Genomic DNA, 20,678 nt, shown 5'->3' with positions numbered 1-20,678 from the left:
TATCCAATATTAGAACATGGAGAAATCTGTAGAGATAGCTGTTAATTATATCTGGTCTCCAGGGAGTCCAAAGAGTCACACCTTTACCTGGCCTGATGCCCTTATTCATTCTCTCTCTCTCTCTCTCTCTCTCTCTCTCTCAGAGAGGAAGGGAGAGAATGGGAAAGATAGAAACATCTAATGATGAGAGAGAATCATTGATCGGCTGCTTCCTGCACCCCCCCACCCCAGGGTATCAAGCCCACAATCCGGGCATGTGCCCTTGACCAGAATCAAACCTGGGACCCTTCAGTCCTCAGGCTGAGGCTCTATCCACTGAGCCAAATCAGCTAGGGCCTGATGCCCTCATTCTTAATTTAGAGCTTCTACTACCAAGAACATTTATTAGTTACTGATTGATTGTGTCATCACGCAACAGGGCAAGCTTACTCTGAATTGAAATAGGGAATCTCAGTCATATGTCCAACCTGGGAAGCTATTCCTTCTACTTATTCTCTTCTCCCCCACCCCAAATTCAATTCTTTAATTCTCTTATCATTATTTAAGATTTTTTAAAATTGATTTTGAGAGGGGGGGGATGGTGAGAGAGAAACATTAAGGTGAGAGTGAAACCAACTGCCTCCTGCATGTCCTCTACTGGGAATTGAGCTGCAACCTAGGCATGTGCCCTGCTTGGAATTAACCAGAATCATTCTGGTGCATGGGATGATGCCCACCCAACTGAGCCACACTTTCCAGGGCCCGTTCCCTATAGTTAAACACACACACACACACACACAGCATCTTATCTAGAAAATAATGCATCCTTGGTTGTAATTTTCTGCCTCCTTTATTTTCAAATGTTTGCCTTACCCTTGGACTGTTAAGACAGACTGTTTTGATTTTTTCTCCCTTTCCTCTTCTAAGCAACATGGCAGTTAGAGGCATTCACATCTTAACAGGCCATATCTTCCCTGTGATCTTACCTCTCCCAGCCTTCTGTATGAGTTTTGGTTATACCATTCTTCACCTGATAGACTCAACAAGTATACTCAGTCTATTTCACAGATAGAAATTATGTGTACTAGTGTAAAGCAGGAATTCCAGATCTAGACAGTCTGGAGTTGATTTCAATCTGGATTCTACCAGTTACTAATCATGTGATCTTGGGAAAATCTCTTAATCAATCTGTACCTCCAATTTCCTCATCTATAAAACAAAGTAACCATACCTTATTTGACAGATTAGTATAGGACTAAGGAAGTAATGTATCATTAGTATGTTGCCTTGCATATTGTAGACCAATAAAAAATGATAGCTATCATAATTTGCATGTATTTATTTATGTTGTTCCAGAGTTTCTAAAAGCAATACAATAGTATCAGACCATCTATGTAGTAAAGGATGAAATGGTGAACCTGGTTTTTCCACTTTTGGTTTCTCTCACATCTCAATGCAATATAAGAAAAGGCTAAGAATTTGCTAAGATATTGGAGAATGGGGACTTTTTAAAGAGAGTTTGGGGATACTGGGGTTTTCTTTCCCTCGCTGTGAATCATGTTTACCACTCACTTTGAGGCAAATGAGTATATGAAAGAGTCTAATTTGGAGAACTGACATATCAGGAAGTAGCACATGACTTATTTCTGAACATTATAAAAGACAAGAGACACTGGCAAAGGGGCAGAGCAAGGCAAGAGGAGCCTCCCAAGGGTAAGATTGCTTGGGGAGTGAGGACCCCCTCCCCCCTTTGCCTTCCCTGAGAAGCTAAGATAAAGAGGAGAGGCCAGGGTGTCTCCTGACTGATAACCAGGCTCCACCCAGAGGCCAATGGTGTGTGTATGGGGACAGGGGCATCCAGTGGCAGAAGTGCCCCTTCTCCAGGACCAAAGAACGGGTGGGAGAAGGAGGGGGTCCATTTCCTGAATCCTACTCCTCAGACTCAGCATCCAGACCAGAACCGGGAAGGATTTTGGGAGCCAGAGAGAAGGACAGAGAGACGGACAGGCAGACAGACGGTAAGTCCCCTGAAAAAAAAATTTTTTTTTTTCGTTTTGGAGTCAGAGGCCTCAGCTGGGGAGTGGGGGCGGCTGCTGTGTGAGAATGCCTTGCTTGCCACTGGAGGGGAGGATATGGGAGGCTTGGAGAGTAGAAAGGAGAAAGGACAGGAGACAATGGGGGTAGGGGGCTAGTGGTACATCCTTGGGACATTTTCATTCTGAAGCCCATCTGGGAACACTGCCCTGGGATGAAAATATGCATGGAGAAGGTGCGAAAATGACCTGCTATAACTCTCGTTACTGTACCCCCTTCCTGAATCAGCTTCTCTCTCCTCCTGCTCAGTCAGTTCAGGAGGGTGGGGACAAGTGTGAGGAGACCACGGGGACTGAACCTGTTGAGTGGAATGGGGACCCTCTGGAGCCAGGAGGTAAGTGATGTCCTTGACCCACACTGGGCAGATTTATGACACCCTTCCAGCTCTAGCATCCCACCCCTCACAGCCTGCTTTGTCCTTATCCAGGACAGGCAACATCTCTTGTCTATGCATCTCCCAGTGGTGCCCATGGGCCTAGTTAGGGAGAATGGTCTTGGAACAAGGGGCCATAGCACTAACTTATTTATTCTCTCCCCTCTCCCTGTACCTTTCCTCCACCCTTCCCCTCCCTTTTGTGTTTTTCATCACCTGGTTTCCTGTATGCAGAGACCTCCAGAAGAGGGGCAATCCACTGAACAGAGCAGATGGTGGGCCATGGCCAGACGGCTGATAATGGCTGTCCTGCTTTTAGGCCTACTCCTTGGTTCTTCTGTCCTTTTGTTCTACATCTTCCGGAGCTGTGGACCTCGTAAGCAGGATCCTGGAACCCCTAACCCCATCAGCCCTCACTCAGTCATGGGCTTCATCTGTCCATCACCCTGAGGCTCCATGCCCACTGATTTAACTCATCACTCATCTTGACCCTTCCATCTACCCCCTTCCAGGTCTCTCTTTGGTCCTCACCAGATGTTCCTTTGCCTAGGACCTTGGGGGAGCCCTCATCTCTCTTTTCTCCCAGCTCTGAGCGTTTCCCCCACAGGTCCCTGTGAGATGCCCATGTGTTGGCATCTCCTGGATCATTACCTGGCCTCTGGGAACACCAGTGTGGCACCCTGCACTGACTTCTTCAGCTTTTCCTGTGGAAAGGCCAAGGGAACCAGTAATTCTTTTCAGGCCCTTGCTGAGGAGAACAAGAGCCGACTTCGGAGAATATTGGGTAAGGAATGCAGGGCAAAGATTCTCTGTGCAAATGGGTGACTGAACCTAGAACCATCATGACTCCCAAACCTGTGTGGTTGTGGAACAGCTGGTCTGCACCATCCCTAATGGGCTTTCAGAACACTGCCCAGGTTTGCATCTCTCCTACAGTACTTTTTACATCCATACCTCCTCTGATCCATCTCTTCCAGTCCCTCACTTGGTCTTGATCTAAATCCCATCCTCTTTTCCTTCCCATTTATCCATGATTACTCCACTCTCTCCAAGTCCTCCCTTTTACCAAGCTCCATCTTCTTTATTATCTCCCTTACACTTTCAATTTCTGTCCTATGCTTGGCATCTTCCCCACCAGCACCTCTTCAAGAGCTTTTGCACTTTAATTCTTCTCTCCATCACTTTCAGTCTCTAGCCTTCAAATCCTTCTTGTCTATAATGCCCCCTTGTCATATTATCCTCTCCCTCCCATAAACTCCCCATTCCATGACAATCATCTGTTCTCTGCTGAAACCTGGGACCATGGAGTGCAAGCTGAACTTGAAGAAGTGGGATAATGGGGATGGATGATGGGAGATGATGGTCAGAAAGAAGTGGAATAGTGGGGTGAGAAGTGATAGAGGGGACTTTATATGGCTGTGTTTAAGGAATGAGTATAGATAGGCATGAAGAACAGAACCAAGTTAAAAACCCTGGGGCACCAATTGGAATTTAGGAGAAATAAATGCATCCCTGTGTTCTCTTTGTGACACAGAGAGAAGTAGGCTAGACCTTGGTGGGGGGCATGCTTTCATTTAGGTACAGAGATGAAAAGAAACAATAGGCTTAGGATAAATTCTTTTTTAAAAAAAAAATCTTTTTTTCTTATTTATTTATTTATTTATTTGATTGACTGATTTCAGAGAGAAAGGTAGGATAGAGAGATAGAAACATCAATGATGAGAGAGAATCATTGATCAGCTGCCTCCTGCATGCCCCCCACTGGGAATTGAGCCTGCAACCCAGGCATGTGCCCTTAACTGGAACCTGGGACCCTTCAGTCCGGAAGACTAACGCTCTATCCACTGAGCCACACAGGCTAGGGCAGCTTGGGATAAATTCTGTTGCCTACAATGGAATGAAAAGATATCAGAAGGACTGAAGGAGAGGTGTTAGATATTAGAAGGTGGATGATTTTAATGGGTATGTGTTTTGGTTATTGTCATGTGTTTATTTTAGGGAGATCAAAAAGTAAATAGTCTGAACTAGGGGAGCCCACCCTGTTTCTTCTTTTTGCTAAACCTTTCATTATGAGCTTTCCTCTCTTCAATCCCTCAAAGTTCTTTGATGTCCTAAATTTTTTAATTCCTTTATTCATCTCCATCCTGTCTTCAATTTCTACCCTTTCTCCTTTATTCATATCTCACTCATTCCTCTCTCTTCCTTTTGTTCCCTGTATTTTCCTCCTTATTTTCTTTCTCACCTTCCCTTTATATTCCTCGTTGTCGCCTCCACACTCTTTTCCCCTGCTGTTATTCTTCCATCTAGGTCAGTGGTCGGCAAACCGCGGCTCGCGAGCCACATGCGGCTCTTTGGCCCCTTGAGTGTGGCTCTTCCACAAAATACCACGTGCGGGTATGCATGTACAGTGCGATTGAAACTTCGTGGCCCATGCACAGAAGTCGGTTTTCGGCCTGGGCCAGTCTATTTTGAAGAAGTGGCATTAGAAGAAGAGGGGTACGTTTGTTGAGGTCGACCCCTCAGATTGAGGACATTTTTAGCAAAGGCCAGCTTAGGAGTACCCTAATTAAGTTAATAACAATGTACTTACCTATATAGTTTAAGTTTAAAAAATGTGGCTCTCAAAAGAAATTTCAATCATTGTACTGTTGATATTTGGCTCTGTTGACTAATGAGTTTGCCAACCACTGATCTAGGTGATCCAGTCCAAATTGGACAGTCTTTCCATATCCCCAAATTTCCTCACTTCTCCTTTCCTCCCTTTCCCCATGAGCCTTTCCTTTCTTTCCTATAAGCCTCACACCTTCACTGCTTGTCTCTGTGCTGGCCCTACTCCTTTAATTCATCCATGCTTCTATTCCAGAGACCCCAGGATCCTGGCATCTGGGGTCTGGGGAGGAGAAAGCCTTCCAGTTCTACAACTCCTGCATGGACACAAGTGCCATTGAGGCTGCAGGGGCTGGTCCCCTCAGACAAGTGATTGAGGAGGTGAGACATGGGGCATGACTCTTATGGACACATGTTATGTAGGATCAATTTATGCTCAGGGTTGCCATTTTATTTTCTAGAGGGTGGATCCCCAGGTTCTAGGAGAAAGATGGAAATGGAAATGCACTGAGAAAGTATTAGGACCTTGGGTGAAGCTGGAGAAAGAAGGATAGAGGTGGAGCCCTAGAGAGATCAAAGAGCTCAGAGTAAACGTTAGGAAGTAGTAGCTATCTGAGAAATGGGATACAGGTGTCAGAGATGAGACCCCTTTGCTGAGCCTTGTTTCTCTTCTTCTCAGCTTGGAGGCTGGCGAATCTCTGGTAATTGGACTTCCTTAGACTTTAACCGAACTCTGAGACTTCTGATGAGTCAGTATGGTCACTTCCCATTCTTCAGAGCTTATCTGGGACCTCATCCCCACCCTCCACACACGCCAGTCATCCAGGTGAGGGATGTACTGGCAAAAACACAGCGAGACCTGGGCCTGCCTAGAGTTCTAGCTTCTTGTTTCTTAGAGGAAGGTTGCAGGTTTCAGGAGAAAGGATAAATGTGCAATGTAGGGGAAAGACCTATCTTTATAGAAAATTATTCTTGTGAGAGTTAGGGACTCTAGGCAAGATTAGGGAAAAGAGTAGCAAGGCCAGTCCAGGGAAGACATAAGTAGTTGTGGTCTTCCTTATTGCTGATCTGATTACCCCGGAGCCTCTTAACTAGACCCCTATCTCCATTATCACCCTTTTCTTATTTACATCAAGAGGTAATTGTGCTAATATCTCTGCTTAAATGCCCCTGACTCACCAGGTCATCTAGTTCTTAATCTTTAGCAAAACCTTGCAAGCCTTTTTAGTCTGATCCCTACAGACTTCTCCAGCTTTATCTCCTGCCACATCCCTTCTGCCCCTTAAATTCCAAGCCATGCTCACTCACTTACCGCTCCTCAGTCCATTATATATATGACTTCCTTTACCTACAACACTACTCCCCAACTCCCCATGCTCAGCCTGGAAAATGTACATATTTGTCAAATTTTGGCTTACATTATTATCTCTTCACTGACATCCTGGCTCGAGATAGAGAACCCATTCACCCTCCCCTTTTCTATGCCCTCAGCACTTAACACTGTGCTGAAGGGTGTAAGCCTTTTAAAAACAGGGCCACACCTTATTCACCTGTGATTCTCAGGACCTAGCACAAAGCCAGGCCCACACCAGGTGTTTGTTGAGCAATAAATAAATAAAAACACTGGAGGCATCTGTATTGTGGCAGGTAATGTGATGCTATATATTTGACCCCATTCTCAAAAACTTCACAAGTTTATAAAAGATAAATACACAAGAAAAACTGACAGTCAGTATATGGTATTCTGACTTTAGTTCCAAAGGGTGTGCTCAGAAGTTTAATGAACTTGGGGGATTAGTTAAAATCTGAAATGGTTAAGGAAGAATCAGAGAGGGGAGAATATGGGCTGAGCCCTGGAGTGTGGTTGATTCATAGAGGTAAAGGTGAAGCAAAAGGACATGAAAAGAGCCTTTTAGCTTCACCTAAGAGGCTTTTTAGGGGAAGCCCTGAACTAAGAGAAAAGCCTGGGATGGTGTGACTCCTCGGTGGGGTGGGTGAACAGAGGCTATGCGGTGAGGTGCCATCAGAGGTAAAAATAAGCCTGAAGACATGAGGTTGAACTGATTATTCCATACCTAAGAAGCCAGATCGAGGTGATAACTTTTGACATAATAGAAAAAAATTGCAACTGAAATCTTTCAAATACAATGGTTGTACAGTGAACTTAAGTAGAGTCAGCAGTTTGGGAGGTCAACCTAGACGTGCTGAGGAATTGAGATGAGCAATTTTGAGGTTCCGAGCTAAAATGCTTATGGTAGAAATGGAAAGGAAAGCCCAGATGTGAGGGTTTAGGTGACTCTATCCTTGTGGTCATGGTCCAGAGGACTTGATGACTAATTGAACGTACATGAAGGAAATGGAGGAGTTGCAAAGTGACCCCCCAGTTTTGATTTTGTATGAATGGAAAGAGGTGGTTACTGTCAACTTGAGACTGGATGGACTCTGGGGAGCAGAATGAGTAGAAAGAATAGACTGGGGGAGCACTCCAATGAGGGGGTGGAGGCAGAGAGGAGCAAGAATAGGCAGCGCGGTGGGAGTCAGACTAGCCACAAAGTGAGCCATATAGGACATGGGAGGAGGCAGTTTCAGGAGAGAGGGGTCATTTTTGATTCTAAGATTTCTGAGCTCAGAGAATAAGGAATGAGAAGGCAGCCTTGGAAACCTCCTAGAGATAACATCAGAAAGGGTTATGAAAATGGCCACAGGTCATACAGAGTGTAGGAGGAAGATAAGGAAGCTGAAGCAGGGGTATAGATGACTTAGTTCTTTAGCTTGGACATAAAATATGACAAAGGAGTCAGGTGAAAGTTTTTTCAAGGTCAGGGAAATGTAGATAGCTCAAGGTGGGAGTGGGATATTGAAGTTGGAAAAAAACAAGGGAAGTGTAGGAGAAATAATCCAGAATAGAATCAAGGACATGCCAGTGCCAGAACCAAGATGAGGCAAGGGAGGTGAGCAAGCCACTTGGCTAGTGTGCAAAATTTAAAAGAGTCCCTAAAACTCAATAGTCAAGATAAATAATATTTAATGAAATTTTTTAAAAAAATGAAAGTCAATGGAAAAATCCACAATAAACAAAATATCAATTTTTTTTCATTGTGGATTTTTTGAAAAACAAAACATTTTTTCCAAAATAGATTAAAACTCTACTGTAGACTTTTTTGAAAATATCTACATTTTTTTAAAAAAGTGAATAAAAAAATACATTTGAATCAACCACGCTTCAGGGCTCAGCTCATATTCTCCCCTCATTTTGGGGGAGAAAATCTATGGTGAACAAAGCCTTGTTATTTTACTCAGCATGGATTTTTAGCATTCATTTTGATTTTTAAAAATATCAATTAGGCTATTAGTTACCTTGATTACTGAGTTTTATTACCTCTTAAAGTTTGCATTTGAGATGGTATCTCACTCTTATACTCTAGGCCTGGCCCTAGCACAGACACGGTTTCTTTCAGGAGACGATTATCATGCTTCTCTCGCTGAGAACCCCCAAAACTGATTGAAATACCCACCTTCTCTTCACATTTCCTCCATCCCCTTGCACCCAGTTCTTTCCTTTCTTTGTATTCTCACTCCTTCTCTGTGCCCTCTTCATTCCATCTCCTGAGGCTGTCTTCCATGGCACAGTCCCCATCTCCCCACACCTGTCCTCTTCTTCCTCCACACTACCCCTTTCTCTCCAGTCTCTCTTGTGTCCAGATAGACCAGCCAGAGTTTGACATCCCCCTCAAGCAAGAGCAGGAACAGAAGATCTATGCCCAGGTAAGATGGAGCGGTGGACAAAGGTTTTGATCTTTGACTCTAGGAGAAAGACAGGGGCCACTAGTGCCTGTGACTGAGGTTACCCCTCCCCCAGATCGTGCGGGAATACTTGACTTACCTGAATCAGCTGGGAACCTTGCTGGGAGGAGACCCAGACAAGGTGCAAGAACATGCCTTCTTGTCCATCTCCATTACCTCACAACTGTTCCAGTTTCTGAGGCCCCTGGGGCGGCAGCAGGCACAGGGGAAGCTCTTCCAGCTCATCACTATAGACCAACTGCAGGTGCCTTGAACCGGGGACTGGAGGAGGATGGGTATAAGGTCCTTTCTTTCAAACTTCCTTGACCTCCTTCTTTCTCATCATTCCCTGAATTCCTTTCCATCTCTAACATTTTTGGCTCCATCCTTTCCCCTAACCATTCCCCTCCCCAATCCCCCTCAAACCCTGAAGGTGGGGAAATGCTTCTTCCTTCTCTCCTCCTTTTCTGTTCCCCTCAGCCTTTGTGTCCCTCTTCTAAGGAAATGGCCCCTGCCATCGACTGGTTGTCCTGCCTCCAAGCAACATTCACACCAATGTCCCTGAGCCCCTCCCAGACCATCGTGGTACATGACCTGGATTATTTGAAAGACATGTCACAACTGGTGGAAAAACAGCTGTTGAGCCACAGGTTTGCTCCAGGTGGGATCAGGGAGGTACAGGGCAGAGGAAAGAGTCTGAAAACCCAGAGGTCTAAGGAACACAGGTGACTTGGAGAATGAAGGCTGGTAAGAGCCTCCCAGGAAGATGGGAGGGATTCACAGACACATGGGACAGAGAAGGGTTGGGGTTGACAGCCCAAGATAAAATGGAGGAAAGACGAGAGGCTTGGGGAAGGAAAAACACACATGAAATGAGGGATATCAGTGTCTGGCAAGACACAATATTTGCTGGAGTAGAACCAAGCCTGTGAAGAGCCTCTGAGTTGTAGGAGATTTTGGAAGGCAAGTCATGGGGTTAGCTTGGCCATGTGTCTCATCAGTTGCTGATGAGTGTGGGTGGGAGGAGGAGGCATATGAGAGGATTGGATGGAGGAGATAATGGTTGGGCTGTTCTGGGGGAAAAGCTGAGGCAGAGGCCATTTCTCATATGTGGAGGCCTTATGGGAAAGATCAGGAAGTCGAAGAAGGTGGGGGACATGAAGGTGAGGCTCTGTGTTGGGCCTTCCTCCATCCCTGATACTTGTGTGGCCACCAACTAAAGGGGCTTCTTCCAAGGATTTGGGCCCTTCTTCATAGTAACTCAGTGGCAGCAACATCTAGAGATGCTTTCTGAGGGAAACAGACAAGCATTCATGTGGGTATGAGCAGATTTACGTAAAGGCACAAATCAAACCTGTAAGAGAGTTGCCATCAGGGCAACTAAAGGTCCCTGATCCCAGCTTTGTTGTGCTTAGAAGATACATCTTAAGATGAGAGAGATCTTGGTCATAGAAGTAGATGAATCAGTTTTGTGAAATCTAAGTCCAGTCTTCATCTAGTCCAGATCTTTCTCTCCCTGTGACTTGAGAAGTCTGCCTCTTCATCTAGTTCTTTGTTTCATCATTCTTCAACCCCACTCCAACCCAAACCGAGAAAATCGCTCCTTCACTCTTTCACTGTCAAACAGTTCTTCTCTATAAATACAGAGGGAAGAGGCTTCTCCCAGGATCCAGGTGACTTATGCAAGGGACGACTTTGCATGAGGGGTCACCAGAGCCATGAAGTGTGTGGGTCTCTTTTCTCTCCACAGGGACTTTCTGCAGAGCCACATGATCTTTGGGCTGGTGGGGACCCTTTCTCCAGCCCTGGACAGTAAATTCGAGGAGGCACACAGATCCCTGAACCAGAAACTGTGGGAGCTGACGGAACGGCCACCTGTGGTGAGGACAGGAGGGCATAAATTGTCCCAGAATGGGGGCTAAAGGAGCATCTGTCATTTTGAGGGGTAAATTCTGGCCTATTCCTCTCAGGTAGGGGACATAAGAGTAGATGCCTCTCAATGTCTGGGCTTTCCATGGAAGCAGATAGGTTTGGCATGCAAGGCTTACCTTGAGAATTGAGGTACCAAGTAACAGACCTTTTAGGCACATCTGGCTATGTCTATGCCTATGGCCTTTTGCTGAGTATTAAAGTTTGAATATAGAGCTCTAAAATTATCAAGAACTGCTTTTCCTTTGTCATGACCCTTAAACTATTTTCCTAACTATCCTGAACTCTGTGACTTGAGGACGGGATGAGAGACAGATGTAGCTAGTAGTGGCTTTTCCTTTGCCTGGTGATTCTAGTGTTTGGTGCTCATATTCTTCACAAATAATTAATCTCTGACATCCAGTGGTATCTATTGGGTCACACTATGGGCTTCTTGGTGCAAATCCTGATGTATCTGAGGAAGGGACTGCATAGCAAACACACTTCACTAATCAAAGTCTACTGTGTTAAATAAGATGTGGAGACACTTCTTTACAGATAACTTTGAAATCTGGATTGGACACATCCAAATGCAAGTGGAGGTATCTAGTATGTTAGAGACACCTTAACCTCTGCAAAGGCCTCAGTTTAGTCTTGAAAATTACTGCACTTTTGTGGGGTTTTTCTTAGTAATTTATGAACCATTTCTCTGCCTTGAAGAAAATCACTGCTTTGGCAACCTGAAATACCTGTGGAATTCAAAGAGGGAAGATGTATGCACATGGTACTGGAGTATATTTATTGTTTATTGAGAATTTATAAATGTGCTAGACATTTTTCTAAATCCTTTAGATATATGAGCTGGTTTAATCTTCACAAGTTTTCCATGAGTTAGATGCACCATTTCGTCTCTGTTTTATAGACAGGGAAATCTAGGCACAAAATAAACTTGATCAAGGTAGTACACTGAGTAAGTCGATAGAGCTAGGATTTGAACTCTATCAGTCTGACTCCAGAGTTTCTGTGATTAATCATTGTGCTAAAAACAACAAAACAAAACACAAAACAGAAACAAAACAAAAACTCTTCTTCTTAGTACTTTCACTTAAGACCCCAAGTAGGTTCCTTCTGGTATATAGTTGTTTGGGGGCTGAAAGCTGAATGAAGCTCTACCAACAAATGGTTGTGTAGCTTTGGGGAAGCAACAGTACCAATTATGACACATAATAATAACAGCTGAACACAGTGTGTACCTACTGTTTTGTAGTTTCATTGCATGCAACTTTTAGCATAAATTGTTTTATTTAATCCTCCCAGAAACACTCAGAGGACCTCAGAAAGAACAAATACCTTTTATAAGACCACACAGCTCATAAATAAAGGAACAGACACCAAAACAATGTGCTTGGCTCATAGGGCCATGTTTTTAACCACATACTGTGCAGAATTGAGAAATAAGTGGGTGGTACAGAAAATGGGTTCTTTCTATAAAGGTCAAGAGAGTAAAATTTTTGGCTTTGTGGTCCATAAGGTCTGTGTTGCAACCACTTAACTCTGTTCTTGTACAACAAATAAATGAAAGGACGTAGTTTCATTCCAAGGAAACTCTGGTTTAGACAACAGATACTCCTGGAGTTCCCAACAGGGAGAGACCTGGGTTGGTTTGACAGAAGAGTGAGATCTCCACACAAGAGGAAGGATAGAAATAGGGTCTAGAGAACTGAAGTTTTCTGGCAAAGAAAGGACTATTATTTCATTGAGACAATGCATGGGATAGGCTGGCTAAAATGTGGTATAATACGACAGATCCTCCTGGTGGCTCTGGCTGAGAAAAGCAGGCTGGGCTATGCCTGCTGCTTGGGAAGCATGCCCAAGAGTTTGAGGATCAGCAAGGAGCCAGTGCAACTGAAACAGAGAATGCAAATGAGATAACAGTAGGGAGGAGTTCAGAGAGCATATAGGGCCTGGTAGGTCACTGTAGAGACTTTGGCTTTTCTCTGCGTGAAAAGGGGGCCTATAGGATTTATTTGTTTTATGTTTTAAAACAGGGGTGAGGAACCTTTTTTTCTGCCAAGGGCCATTTGGATATTTATAACATCATTCATGGGCCATACAAAATTACCAACTTAAAAATTAGCCTTAATTTTTTTTTAAAACTAAAAAGGAAGGGGAAAAAAAGTAGCCTTCTATATTTGGTCAAACATTTAATTAACTCACTCCTAATCCCTTGGCAGGGCCAGACCAAATGATTTCACTTGCCAGATGTTTCCCACCCCTCTTTTGAAAGAATGTAATTTGAAATTAAGCAACAGGGTTTCCTGACAAATGTGTGGTATAAGTCAAAGACACTACCAAGATTTAAGCCTTAATTTGACCTGATTTATGATTCTGTTCTATGGTTATTAAGTACAAATTTCTGACTATATTCCTCTGAATGCATTCTATTTTATAGTGTCCTTATTTAGAAAGACTGCTAGGTCTCATTATATGAACATATTTTGTTGATGAATTTTGAATATATAGTCAAAAAATGGCTATTAATCCAGGTTTTATTATATTTGAGAAGCTGAATTTGGGGAAGTAAAAGTAGGACTTTACATTTGTACCTGTAAATGTGAACTGTTTATATTCAGCCCAGCTTCCCAATGTACTCAGGTAATTTCATCCTTTTTTTCCCAATCATTCATTATATTACCTTCTTTCCCCCCCACCTTGGGTCATTTGCATTCTATAGTCTATCTTCATCTAGATTACTGTTAAGATCTTGAAAAAGAAAGAGCATTGGGTCAGGCTGTTGAAGACCTGGCTATAGATCCATCCATTCATTTACGCGGCAAATATTTATTGAGCACCTGCTAGGTACAAGACCCTTCTCTAGGAACTTTAGACTGCAGTGAACAAAAGAGACAAGAATCTCTGCCCTCAGACACTTATATTCTAATGGATGAAGAAAGATTTTTCAGTAGTCCTGGTCAGGGAAGCTCATACAAACTTGGAGTCATTAATTTTCAATGTTTTGTTATAGTTCAGCCAGCTGAGAATCCACTCAAATCATCCAACATAGATTTCTCCAATCTAATTCTCAAGGATTTAATTTGTGGTTTTACCAAATGCCTGCCTCCTTGAAATCAAAATAATGCTAGTAGGGCAACAGCTTAGAATTTACAGAGTGTTTTCAATGGATTCTTTCACTTCATCTTTTAAACAACTCTGTAATAAACTTGGAACAGATAGCCATTCTCACTTTTATAGCTGGTGTATCTGAAGTACCAAGATTTAAGTTAAACATCAACATTTAGTAAATACTGAATTCTCTGTGTGGAAGAGGTATTGAGGCGTTCCTAGAGGATGCATCTAACCTATCAATGTGTTTTGTTGGTCTTTAAAGCTTTTTATAGACCTTTAATTCATCATCAACATTCAAAAATTAGGAGATGGCATGCCAGTAATCTGATTTTTAGCCCTTTGTTGTAAACATGAAGTTTGTGTATTGCTGGGCTTGCCTTCTCCAGGGCAACAGCTGACTGTAGTTCAGCCCAGACTGGATGTGTTCTCTCCTATTTGCCATCGCCCCTCCATGTCCTGTGGTTCTGATGTTGGATAGCTTCTCTCAGTTATGTCGCCTCATGGCCCCTATTTGAGTTTGTGACTCCTGGTTTGAAGTATGTCCTCGCGTGATTCCTGTTAACCACAGAAATCCCTATTATTTTGACCTTGTTTGTGCTCAGTGATCCTACGTTAGCCCTTAGTCACTGCACATTATTTTCCAAGTGTTAAAAAGTGGTCAGTTTAATGATTCCCAGAGTTGCACAGGGGTGAGCAATGGGTAGTCTGAGGTGGCATCTATACTCTCCAGGAATCAGGTCAGGCCTGCCATGGCCCAGGATATGGAGACAGGCATGGAGCAGGCAAAGGCTGTTAGAGAAAGGAGCAGGCACCAGAGAAAGGGATCAGGGAATAAGTCAAGAACCAGGAGATATGAAAAGGGGAGGCACCACCAAGCACAAGGCCAGTGCTGTTGGCTGCTGTGCCAGCTGTCACTCCAAACAAAGCTTGACATAGGGAGGCCTGAGGGGGATGGTCCTTGAAGATGGCCAGAAGAGCCTGCACTTGACCCAGTCATTTCACTATCAGACCCAGGTTTCCTTTCCACTTGTGTTTGCTTTTCAAATTTGTGTTTCAGCACTCCAACTAATACACTAGAGAAAGTGTCTGAGTGCCTTCTCCTCACAAGGTCCTTAGCAGGTCTCATAGCGAGGGGACAAGAATACACAATGTGGGCAACCAGGTCTGGAGCCACCTCAAAAATGATAAATGTCCTAACAGCCAGGCTCAAGACTTTCTTCTTCACTGAAGACAATACTGGCTTTCTTTTTCTGGTCCTTCTTTTGTGGGAGCCCCATAAACTCTCTCCAGTCTTAGGGCCAGAGAGCTTAGAGGCAGCCTAAGAGGAAATTTAAGGGGAGTAAATAAGTTACAGGAATGAAATCTTGTGACTTCACCCCGCTTAAATTAGTATATTAGCTGGTTTTTCAAAGTCCCATCTCAGCTTTCCCTTAGGCCATTGGCCGCGTTTCGCAGTCTGCCCTAAGTCATCTCTGGGCCTTCCTCTTGGTCAACTTTTTCAAAACCATTCAAGCCCACCATCAAAACCTCCCCAGCATCACTCTTTTTCTTATTCTTTCTGTCCTACTGTTAAAAATCAACCCAGCTTCCAAAGGTCTCTTGAGTTTTTGTCTAACCATCTCTCTGCCTTTGAGGTTGAAGATGTCCCCTATCTCATCCTATTTTATCTTCATTTTATGTGGCTTTGGCTGCAGGTTTCTTAGCTTTCTGAACTCACATCTTTAATCTTCTCTTCAGTACTGTTCTCCTACCAGGCAATAGTATGGCATCTGAACCCCAATAATTTTACTCTGATGATTTTCTTCTTTATAAGACAAGATCTTGCCATATGATTCATGATAACCATTTGGAGAGTGGGGAGGGTTGTGGATGGGAGGGAGAAATGACCTCTAATTTGCATTTTAAGCAAAGAAATGTGGGAAGGGGAGTCATTGTTGGGTTTCCAGAGCAGTGCCTGTGGTAGGTGGGGACAGGATGGCCAAGGGACCTGAGAGGTTTGGTATCTAGTCCTCTCCTTTCCAGGAGCCTTTCCATTATTCATAAGGATACCTCCCAGAGGCCTTGCTTTCAAATTCAGTAGGCAATAAACAAGATGATTTGCCCAACCCAGGCTTCTGAGATTAATCTTGGAGAATTAAGCCTGGGTTAGCTAAACAGCAATGAACCCATGTATACCACCAAAAGGCATAACAGAATAAAGTGAGACAAACCCAGAATGTTCAGAAAGAGTACAGTCTCTGTTGGGAAGAGGACTAGACAAGATTGGCTTGGGAAAACAGACGAGGAAGACCCTGGATGGGAACCTCTCATTCTAACTTTGTCTCTGTAGCCCGCCCACCCTCGATGGATGAAGTGCGTGGAGGATACTGGAGACTTCTTTGAGCCTACCCTGGCAGCCTTGTTTGTTCGTGAGGCCTTCAGCCCAAGCACCCGAAGTGCTGTATGTGAGGGCTCTTCCCCAGCCTATGTCCCTCCACCCCTCCCCACCCAACATATCCTCTCCTATTTCTATTGACTGTGTCCTTCTCTATGGTTTGTGTATTTAAGGAGTCAGGCAGTCACAGAGAGAGAACCCACTGTCCACATATATCAGAGAGAGAATGCCTCGTGCTATGTCCCCAGGGTTTGCATAGTTTAGCTATGAGACATAAAGGGTACACAACATGCACTAACTCGAACAAGTCACCCAACTTTCCTGCTCTTGTGTTTCCTCAACCAGAAAATGAGAAAACTGAACTCCATGACCTCTAAGGCTACTCCTTGTTTATGATTTTTTAACAACAGGTGAAATGACATGAGAATGGATTGATACAATCTCTAGAAGTGAAAATAAATAACTACTGAATACTTTTTGAGTGCCTATCATGTGCCTGGTACTCTTGTAAGAACTTCCTTTGAACTACTTTAAGTACAAGCATCATTCTGTTACTTTAAGAACTGAAGCACAGAAAGGCTTTCCCAAGCTACCAAACAACAGAGTCAGGACTTGAACTCAGGTTCCGATACTGTCGTCCATTTTCCTTCATTAAGAAAAGATATACATGAGATGGTAAATGGCAATAACTCTATAATCAGGTTGTAAAGCTAGGGCGACTTCAACTTGTTGGGATGCTGAAGCCCCCAGGAAGATGGAAAGAGGAAAAGCATGCCTTAAGAAAGAAGGTGTGAGGAAAAAAAGGGGTGTGTGTGTGAGGACAAGAGTCCTTGAGAACAGAGATAGTCCTCATTCTCCCTCTACTTTCTGAGTGGATTGCCTGGCCCAGAGTAAGGATGGGGTCTCCCTCCTTTGGCAGGGGGAACTCTCCCCACAAAAAGACATAGTCTCCCCTGTCGACCCTCAGGAGTGGCCAGCTCCCACTTTCCCTTTCTGTCTCCACAGATCTTTCTGGGTTTTTGGCCACTAGGGAATACCACTTTCTACTCTCTTCCTGATATATTCCCCTTTCTCTGGCAGCTCCTCAGGGCCAAGGCCCAAGACCAAGACTGGTCCTCATCCTGTTTCTCTGTCCCTGCCCCCTCACACCCACAGGCCATGGACTTATTCACTGCCATCAAGGATGCCCTCATCACCCGCCTCAGAAGGGTTCCCTGGATGGATGAGGAAACCCGGAAAAAGGCCCAGGACAGGGTGAGGCCAGGGGAAAGAGACAGGTTAATTATGTGCAGGGCTGGGGGGTGGGATTGAGTATTGGATCAAGAGATCACAGAGGCAGGAGGAGAGCACCCAAGGCACAAGGGTACACCAACATGTGGTACCCATACCCTAGTGACAACAGGGAAGGTGGGAACAGGGCAATGAGCAGGAGAACTTCCCTTTGATAGCTCAGGGTAGCTAGGTTCCTTCTACCTGTGTCTCTCCCCAGGTCACCCAGCTGCAGGTGAAGATGGGGGGCCCAGAATGGGAACCAGCGCTGGCCAGACAGAAATACAGTGATGTGGGTTCCTGCCCTTGACAGCTCCGCCTTAGTCTTCAACTTCTTCACCCCCTGACCCACCCAAATGGCAGATAATCTATTTTCCTTGGGTGATCTGAACCAATCCCTTCGTGCCCTCCTGCAGGCTGGACTTTATGGGCAAGATACTGTGGGTCTTGCCAGCAGATGAATGGAACCTTTTCAGGTCATAATGTGTGTGTGCACATGTGCACATGTGCATTCTTGTGACTTGCCTGAGGGTGTTTATCTGTGTGCCGACACATGTGAAGCCTGTCTAGCCCATGTGTGGTGTGGTGGTGGTGCACTGGTTTCCACTGTACTGGGGATGTCTGTGTGTAGGGCTAATCTGTCTGGGTTCAAATGTAGCCATCAGGGTATTTCAGTGTGGATGTACACTCGTCACCTCTTGGCTCCTCCCAGGTACACCTCGGACCCAGCTTCCTGCAGTCCTTCCTGAGTGGTATTCGATCCCGCCAAGCTAGAATTGTCCATAGCTCCTTGCAGCCTTTTCTCCACCACAGGTATGAGAGCAAAGTAGATACAGACACTGCATCCCAGAGATAGACATCCATGATTAGCAAGAGAGCAAGCTAGGGCCTCAGGGAAACAGGAACAGTGACAGTAGTTGGGGGCAACTACATATGTCTTGATGGAGCTGGTATTCATATGTGCTCATCCCACAGGTGGCAGGTGTCCCCCTGGAGGGTCGATGCTTACTATTCAATAACTGACCATGTAGTGGTCTTCCCAGCTGGACTCCTCCAACCACCATTCTTCCATCCTGCCTACCCCAGGTAAGGGCCATTCCATGAGTGTGGGCAGGAAGTTTCCTAAAAGTGATGGGCAGCTGTGGGGGGTTGGGGTGGGGGGTGGCAATGGATGGGACTTGTGGTTGGAGGATTAGGGTTAAAAATGTCAAAGGATTCTGGGGATAAGATAAGTCCTGTCTCTTTAGGGCCGTGAACTTTGGCGCTGCTGGCAGCATCATGGCCCGGGAGCTGTTGCACATCTTTGACCAGCTCTGTGGGTATCAGTGGGCCATTGGGAGGTGGGGTCATTGAGAACCCAGGTGAAGGCTCCAAAAGAGGCCTAGAGGAGGAGAAAGGGAGGGTATGTGAGGGCTCTGGGTGGGATAGTCCTGAGCCTTTGCAATACTCCTGGGAGCCAGCCCAGCCTGTGGTACCCCCATGTCCTCACCCCTGCACCATGCCTCAACATTCTATTCTCTTGCCCTATTTTCAACAGTACTCCCTGGGGGCTGCCCAGCCTGTGATACCCATGCCCTAGAGGGGGCGCTGCTGTGTCTGGAGCGCCACTATGCTGCCTTTCCATTATACGGTGTAACTTCCTTCAATAGCTCCCACAGGGTACTGGAGAATGCTGCAGACATGGGGGCGTTGGCAATGGCACTGCAGGTAATTCACATCCCAAAGGTCAGAATCTCTTTTCACTAGCAAAACAGACATCCCTCATGCAGACATAGTTGCAAAGCTTTCTGCCCATCATACACCCACTGAACAGTGGCCACTTGGGGATCCCCCTCCTACCTAATAGATTCCCTCTTTTCTAGGATAACTATACATTTTCTCACAAGTACATTTCTCCTGGCTCAGACCTGTGTGTCTGTGCAAAACTTGGGAAAGGGGACCATGAACTGGTTTGGGGGTTTGTGTATAGGGCATCAGACTTCCAAATGGCACAGGTTTGGAGCCTAAGGGTTACTCTCCATCCCACCTCCATATCTAGGCATACAACAAGATGCTATTATGGCACCGTGGGGAGACCACCCTGCCCAACCTAGGCCTCACCCCCCAGCAACTCTTCTTCCGAAGCTATGCCCAGGTAGGTGGCCGCCATCTCCCACCATGGCTTGCTCCACATCAGATAAATACCCTATTGGTAAAGCTTAAAGAATCTCTACCTCCTGATATGCATTTCCCCAAATGCTCCCACCATTGCCACAGATGTTCTTTCACACATGTCCCCTTGGGCCCATCCTTTCATGTTATCACAAATTCTTCTGCCAAATTTAGCATGTCCTTCAAAAAACTAACAAAAAATCTCTACTTTCAAATCCCTCCCGGGATGAGCTCAACTTTTCCCCCCTCTTATTTCTTCTTCTGAAAATATAAACCCATGAAAAACAAATCTTAACAAACTGTCTATAGACTACATTTCTCTTCAAAGACCTCACCCCTAAGTTTGAGCCCTCAGTACCATGTGTTCCCTCAATAGACGTTGCCCCCAATTTCTCAATATACCTAAAGACCTTGTCACAGAGTTCTTCCAATAGACCCCACCTCTCAGTCACGTACAAGTGGTCTGATTCCACAGCTGGGGCCCTCCCCTGAATGCCTAGTGCCAGGTTAAATGACCTACAACTGGAAAATGCTCTTCCTCTTTCCTCATGGCCCTTGGTCATTCCCATCCCTTCTTGACCTTTGTCTGCTGTTCCTTGTACCACCTCGTCACTAGGTCTTGCCTACTGACCCTTATCTACCTTGTTTTTCTCCTTACCCTCTGTGAACCTCTCTTCCTTCCCAGGTGATGTGTAGCAAGCTCAGCACACAGGATTCTCAGGACACTCACAGCCCTCCCACCCTTCGAGTCCATGGGCCCCTCAGCAACATTCCAGCTTTTGCTAGACATTTCCACTGTCCACGTGGTGCCCTCCTGAACCCCTCAGAACGCTGCCAACTCTGGTAACCTGGCTACCAAAGAGACCTCAATGCACATATATCAATATCTCCCTGCCCCATCCATGGAATCAGGGTGATGTCTCCTCTCTTCTTTTCCAAAAATAAAATCTGGCACTTGGCTTCTGCCTGTCTCTTAATGACTCTTTCCTGATTTGCACTGCCTAAAAGTCAGAA

General features: G+C 45.0%; 1 protein-coding gene across 4 annotated transcripts; it reads left to right on the top strand.

Moving 5' to 3' along the window:
- Positions 1-1,794: 1,794 nt before the first annotated feature.
- KEL (Kell blood group, metallo-endopeptidase) lies at positions 1,795-20,627 on the top strand. Of its 4 annotated transcripts, none has more exons than XM_005862829.2 (19): positions 1,795-1,997; positions 2,323-2,407; positions 2,681-2,822; positions 3,054-3,230; positions 5,310-5,434; positions 5,733-5,879; positions 8,756-8,818; positions 8,913-9,101; positions 9,338-9,486; positions 10,587-10,716; positions 16,200-16,310; positions 17,400-17,498; positions 17,734-17,805; positions 18,226-18,326; positions 18,489-18,599; positions 18,761-18,828; positions 19,051-19,220; positions 19,552-19,647; positions 20,350-20,627. In XM_005862829.2, exons 2-19 carry the CDS (start codon positions 2,384-2,386, stop codon positions 20,509-20,511), a joined length of 2,136 nt encoding a protein of 711 aa, XP_005862891.2. In that variant the 5' UTR covers positions 1,795-1,997; positions 2,323-2,383; the 3' UTR covers positions 20,512-20,627. The 4 variants fall into 4 exon arrangements, with proteins under 4 accessions (XP_005862891.2, XP_014392347.1, XP_014392348.1 ...); XM_014536861.1 differs by having other exon boundaries at positions 2,302-2,407; positions 9,317-9,486; XM_014536862.1 differs by lacking the exon at positions 16,200-16,310 and having other exon boundaries at positions 9,317-9,486.
- Positions 20,628-20,678: the final 51 nt, after the last annotated feature.

Source organism: Myotis brandtii, unplaced genomic scaffold (assembly GCF_000412655.1).
Source record: "Myotis brandtii unplaced genomic scaffold, ASM41265v1 scaffold168, whole genome shotgun sequence".
Classification (NCBI taxonomy): domain Eukaryota; kingdom Metazoa; phylum Chordata; class Mammalia; order Chiroptera; family Vespertilionidae; genus Myotis; species Myotis brandtii.
Note: the sequence above shows the minus strand (reverse complement) of the source record. Positions and strands in the feature narration are given on the sequence as shown.

Coding starts and splice junctions, on each gene's coding strand:
- KEL (XM_014536861.1), top strand. CDS start 2,384: ATGGGGACCCTCTGGAGCCAGGAG. Junction 16,311..17,399: donor GCCCAAGCACCCGAAGTGCT/GTATGTGAGGGC, acceptor TCACACCCACAG/GCCATGGACTTATTCACTGC. Junction 19,221..19,551: donor CGTTGGCAATGGCACTGCAG/GTAATTCACATC, acceptor CTCCATATCTAG/GCATACAACAAGATGCTATT.